We start from the raw sequence: 6,237 nt of genomic DNA on the forward strand, positions 1-6,237 counted from the left end.
AAAGCCGCAGAGCAAACCCTGCACACGCACAGAGACACGCATACACGCACGCTCAAGGGGGAATGAAGTGAGACAGATGCCATTCGCGCCTCAAGGATACACGCGCACATAGCCGTTGTGCCGCTTTGCTTTCAGGTTCATCGTACCCGGAAAGTACGGGGCCACAGCCAGCTCAATTGTATCCTTCACCAACGCAGGCTTCAGGCGGTCAGGGCCGCCCGGCGCGCCGTTGATCTCCAGGAGCCACACTTTGAGGTTCTCGTCGATGAGAAAATCGTATCCGAAGACTTGAAAGGTATGGGTAGGGGGGATGGCCGGCTCATCTGGCACGTGCGACCGTGCGGCCAGCAGCGAGTCGCGAATGATAAAGTGGATCTGCGGCATGATGTGATTGTCGAGCGTGATCGTGGTTGGCTCATCATGGACGCTGACGAGGCGTGGGGCAGTTGTACTGTCGCTGCGGTTCGCCTCGCGAATCGGGTACAGGGACTCCCGCGAATCGTTCGAGTACCTTGTCGGGTAAGGAACGTCGCCGCGGTTCGGCTCCTGTGGCCGCGGACTGCAGAGAGGGGTGTACTTTTCCTGCTTCAGCTTTGCAGCTCTCACCGTTCCCTTGTAGCGAATGAGTCCATCCAAGTGCTCCCGCCACAGCTCGTTGCTCTCCTCGTACAACGAGTACATCTTGCTCGTTTCCTGCACGCAATGATTTGTGATGTGCGCCAGCCGACCCGTGGGAGTCTTGGACGTGGCGCTTTCGCGATTGTATGGCACGCTGCTGGTGCGCATCACCAACTCCTCGTGCACGTAGATCTCGTACATATCGCGAAGGAGCAAAGCCCAGCACCGGATGTCGAACTTGCGCTTGTGGTAAAGGAGAGGGCGATCTACGTACTGCTGCGCTATCCAAGGTTGACTGCCGTGTTGGCTGTCGATAAAGCGCAGCAGCTTCAGAATTCCCCGGTAGTCACCGCGAAAAATCTCGATGTTGTCGCCGTGGCAGCCGGCGGAGCTCTTCGCGATCCACAAGCACGGCTCGTCCCCCTCGTGAGGTAGCCGCATACCGCCCTTTACTGTTGCTAGCAACTGCTGCCGCTCGTCACGGCTTGACTGGCACGGTGTCAGCTTAAAGGACATAGGAAGATAGTTGCCAAGCGTATTCCAGTTGTAGTTGTGGTGCTTTAGCAGCGCCGTCACCATTGAACTCTTCAATGTAATGCTTCGCGTGTTCTCCACAAAGTCCACCACGCGCACCTCGCCGTCATCGCCACTGCCCATCGGCATCCGGAGTCCCGGGGACGTGTAGGAGCGCGAACCGTAGGCGGTGCGCCTCGCGTTGGTGCCCTCGCCGAGGCAGCTCCGGTACCGCTTCGACATGAAGCGTCGGGTTGCAATTACCCGCTCGCACGGCATCTTCTCTCCAAGGAGCAGGTGCATGTTCGTGTCAGACAAATCTTTTTGCGTTTCAGAGACGACGAGGGCTTTCGTGACAGAGCACTGGCGGACGGATAGGTGCGACCAACGGCCGGTCGCCAGAAGCTGCTTCGCCATCTCCTCATAGATAGAGCCGCAGTGCCGCATTGTTCCCACCACGTATTTGCACCGCTTCTCCGTGCACGTAGCAGACTTGATTCGTTTTAAAGGTGCGGTGGCTGCACGCTCGCGCGCAGAGGTGATGCGCAGAGATGAGCTCCAGACGGCACCGCCTGTCAAACTTGACGAACGGCCCACCTTGGACTCGTGCTGCGTTGTCGGTGAGGATGAAGATGCGGTGCCGGCGTACACAAGACTGCGACGGGCACTGCTCAAGGACGGCCCGTTGGATGCACCCCTCCCGCTCGTCGCAGAGTACGGCGACGTTGCCAGCTGCACATCCCTTTCCGCTTCCTTTTTCCCGTAGGCAAGGGGAGTCATTTTTCCAGAGGGCACCGTCGAATATCGCGCGTTCAGCTTGGGAGCAGTGGAAGCTGTCGCTCTAGTGTTGCGTCTCTCGCTGACAGACGCACTCATTTTCGTATGGTCTTCTATAATCTACTCTTTACTCTTAAGATAGAAACCGCTTTTTTTCTATTGTTCTCTCTATTTGCTCGTTTTCCTTTTCCTGTCGTGCTGGATGCTGCTCAGACTTTTTTGTCGAGCAAAAGGGAAAGGTGTTATTCTTACAGATGTGGAGAGCTGCTACAGATGAGTAAGGAGGAGTTGCACGACTGCCTGTCGACGTGTCTCTTTCAGACAAGGCGAATGAAAAAAAAAGAAGCCACAACCAGATTAGAAAAAGGTGTTATATCAATGGAGAGGGAACGCAGATTCAAGATCCGGACAAACACAAACTCGAAAGGAAACCAAGACAGCAGTCACAGCCCGGAGGAAGAAGGCGAAAACGCAAAAGCAAATCAACAAGCCGTTGAAGAGAAGGCAGCACGGAGCGGCGGGGCGCTGCTAATTACCTCTTGGTAGCTTGTATGGTGCAACGAGGAATCCTGTAGGAATTATGGTGTCTAGCAGTGTGGAATCATCAAGAGACGGAAGGAGACACGGGGAAAAATGGAGCTCTGAAGAGGCAAGGGGTGAAATGAGAACAAGACACGGAAAAGGAGACGCGCAGCAAAAGGCAGAGAAGTCCGACAAGACGACCAAAGAGGAAAAAAACGCCCAGTCCCAGTTCAGAGAGAAATAAGAAAGACGAGGAGGAAGAGAAGGGGACACTTTGGCAGATGATGCGAATCAACGTGCCCAGGAAAGAGGAAAAGCAAAAGAGAGACAAGAGCGCAGATATAGAGAGAGAAGAAGGGGGATTTCAGAGCAGTGGGCGAAGAAGAATCATTCTCTGACAGATGAAGACAAGAGAAAAACCGAGGCGTGAAGTGCTCACAGATGCTCTGCTGCAGTTGCTGTTAGGATTCCCAGACATAGCATACGAGGAAATGTAAACAAACAAGGGTGAAGACTGCTGCGCTGAAAGGAGGATCCTGCTCGCCAGATGAACGGCGGAGAAGCAGAAGGATTAACGGCAGTGTCTGCCAGGTCAGCAGCACCGCATTGGTCAATTCCCACTGCCGTGGCAGCCACGCCTTGCTTCCATATAAGTAGTCCGGAGTTGATTGATTTCTTCTTTATGCACTTCTCTATCAGTGTCCATCTATATCTATAGTACCGAAAACGAAAAAGCATTTAATACAGCGCTTCACGCGCGGAGCCGCTACGTTTGCGAGAGCAGCTCAGTGTGCACATACGAGCGAGAAAACAAAAAGCGAAAACGCGCCAAACGGACTCTCCAATACGCATGCTTTTCTTCAGCCCACACGCTTGCAGTGCTCTTACATTGTCAGCCCCTGTGGTCGCGTGTACACCGAGGAGAGACCAATCACGCGCACCGGGTCGGTGGTGTGCTGCGAGTTGTAGAGCCTTGTGCCCGTCTTGTCGCGCTTGCGGCTAGTGGGAAACGAAAGGAGCGTAGACCCTGGTCTCGGCTCAAAGCCGGACATTAGACACTCGTTCACCGAGACCCACAGAGGGACGTCGCGCTTTAGCGAAGAAAGGTAGTCTTGCCGCTGTTTGCCCAGCACGGCGCGCCACTTAGTATCCAGCATGAAGTGCACTTTCTTGCTTGCTTTGGGGAACAAGGATAGGATCTCCTCAGGCTTGGCAAAATCGTCGATGTTGTAAAAGCCATCTACGGCCTCCTCGTCGGGGTTTGCATCTGCCGCGGCAGCGCCGATGAGAACATAGTGCTTTTTGCGCGCCGCAGCGATACGCACTCCCATGCGCTCCGCAGCGGACTCTGTTACCCAGATGGGACTGGAGAGCTTGTTCTTCAGCGCAAACGTGCGAAGAATGCTCTCGTCCCTGGGCCCAAGAAGCCGCCCTTTAAGGATGGCGATGGGACGCACAGACGGCATCATCAGATACGGCTTCGTCATGCAGGCGGCGTTGTAGTAGCGACGGCGCGTCGCGTCCTCGGCGAAGAAGAAGGGAAACGTTTTCCCTTGAACCACTAGGTCATCCTTTTGATTCCCTTCCTTCGATTTGGTAGCAGCAAGAGCAGCGGTTTCCAGAGCAGACGCGCAGAATGGAGTCTTGCAGCCCGTCAGCCGGGTCACGACCGATGAGTACTGCGGCTTCTGCAGTCTGAGATCCTTCAGATTCACAAAGTGGAAAGGGTATTCCTTATCGTTCACGGCAGCCATGTTCCGCACAAGCACACGCGACCGCGTCGCTTCCCACCCGTTCACGTTGTAGATGAAGAAAATGTCGTGGCCGAAAGCGTCTGGACGCTGCTTCTTGAGCTCGCTGAGCAGCTCTTGCTTGCACTTTGGCGGCAAAACCGAAAGAGAAACAATCATCCCTGTCATGTTCGGCGCCGACACTGCCTGCTTCTCCGCGTTTGCCTTGAGTTCTAGATTTAGGTACTTCATCTGAGCCTCTGCGATCCACATTGGTGACGTGTAACCGCGAAGGATGCCGACTCCGAGAAGAATATCGTGCGCAGGCTGGCCGAGCCGCTTCCCGGTCGCTGCGTTTAGTGCCACACCTTTCTGAGGCTCCCCCTTGTATGGGTCGTCAAGCTGGTCAGAGTTGAAGACAGCCACTGAGCTCGCGGAGCGGATGTCGATCACGTCTTTTTTGTTGTACCTCAACTCGAGTTCCTTGGCCACATTCACATCAATAAACAGAGCGCGCTCTTCCTCCGCTGCATTCAGAAGCCGGATTAGTCGATCCGCCGTAACTGCTTTCCACTTCTTCCGCTCTGACAGGATACCGACGCCGGAGCCGAAGAACGGTGGATGCTCATCGAGCACCTTCCTCTGGTCCTTCTTAGCGAGCACCTTCAAAGGGATGACCTTTTCAACGTTTAGGTGAATCACCGCTGGCTTCTGCCCCGGAAGAACTACGGCGTTGCACGAGCGCCTCGATTGCGGCTGGGTCACCCAGAAGCGACTTGAGTACAGTTTGTTCTTTGAGACACTTCGGAGCACTGCTTGGCACTGTTTGGAAAAGGCATCGTTTGTCACCGTGGACAACATCGTTACGTCGTTGAGCAATGTGGCTGGTAACTTCTTAGTAGCAGGATCCACCTTGACAGGGCGAATGAGGGGGATGGTGCGTACCAACAGTAGCTGCCTCGCCTTCATCTTGTATCTCTATGTGTGTGTGTGTGTGTGTGTCTGTGTGTGTGTTCTGGTTCTTTGTTTCTTTTAACCGGCTTTTCTGTGGTTGAACCCTTTGGTGGGCAGTATGTGTACTTGTGTGTGCGACTTGAGCCGATCTGTGAGCGGTGGTGGTCTTCGGTACCTTGGTGAGAGATGACGTATGCTCGACCCTGTCCCGAGTACCTTAGATCACCCAGTTATAGCGGGAGGAATGATTTTTTTCTGCACCAGAGCATCCAACAAGAGGGCCAGTCACTGTCCCCTTGCCCTTTGGGAGGGGGCGGCTTTCATCCCAGTTACTCGAGTGAGAAAGGAGAGAGAAAGGCAGAACGCAGACTACAAGGCACGGCCTCACCAGTGCACCATGAAACCGGACCTTCGAGGAGTCCAACACCCCAAGAAAAAAGCATAGCAACATCATGGCAGCAGGCAAGGAATGAATGCTACTTTCCATGAGCATCTGTTTATGTGCTGTCATCGTCAGCAGTGAGCTGTCGCCACTATCAACAAAAAAAAGGAAAGACATCTCCCACGCACACACTTTCCATCGCGCGAGTCACTCCTTCATTCAGAAAAAAGAAGCACAGTCCGCAGAAGAAAGCAGTTGCTCTTGGTGTATTGCGGTTGTTGTTGTTTTCGCCGATCAGGAGTTATAAAAACTTTGCATAGTAAAAAAAGGAAGCCTCATAGTTACATATTGCCTTTCCTTGTATTTTGTTTTCTCTCCTGAAGCCATGGCTGCACAACGGTCTCCTCCAGAACCCACTCTCACCGCATTACATGATTCACTAGGAGTGTGAGTGAATCCGATAAAGGAATGGTGCTGGTCACCACCAGGCATCGATCAAGAAAAATAACCTATTAAGAGGCTTATGATGTGGTTTTCAGGGAAGAATTCATTGGGGGTACAGTTACATCCTCAAGGCGTAACCGCAATCACCGTTACTCGTAGATCTGGGACACGGAGTGCGACGTCCAGCTCGCGATCTCATCCGCCTTGAACCAAAAGGCGATCTCGCGCTCCGCGCTCTCCACGGAGTCGGAGCCGTGGCACACGTTGCGGCCCACATCCACGGCAAAGTCGCCGCGG

General features: G+C 53.9%; 2 protein-coding genes across 2 annotated transcripts; both read right to left on the minus strand.

Annotated features, from left to right (window-relative positions):
* Positions 1 to 90: 90 nt before the first annotated feature.
* Positions 91 to 1,578, minus strand: LDBPK_323080 (tubulin-tyrosine ligase-like protein; the record flags this gene model as incomplete). Its single annotated transcript, XM_003863673.1, has 1 exon — positions 91 to 1,578. One exon carries the CDS (start codon positions 1,576 to 1,578, stop codon positions 91 to 93), a length of 1,488 nt encoding a protein of 495 aa, XP_003863721.1.
* A 1,736-nt stretch (positions 1,579 to 3,314) lies between these two features.
* LDBPK_323090 (hypothetical protein, conserved) lies at positions 3,315 to 5,129 on the minus strand (the record flags this gene model as incomplete). Its single annotated transcript, XM_003863674.1, has 1 exon — positions 3,315 to 5,129. One exon carries the CDS (start codon positions 5,127 to 5,129, stop codon positions 3,315 to 3,317), a length of 1,815 nt encoding a protein of 604 aa, XP_003863722.1.
* Positions 5,130 to 6,237: the final 1,108 nt, after the last annotated feature.

This window comes from Leishmania donovani, chromosome 32 (assembly GCF_000227135.1).
Source record: "Leishmania donovani BPK282A1 complete genome, chromosome 32".
Taxonomy (NCBI): Eukaryota; Euglenozoa; class Kinetoplastea; order Trypanosomatida; family Trypanosomatidae; genus Leishmania; species Leishmania donovani.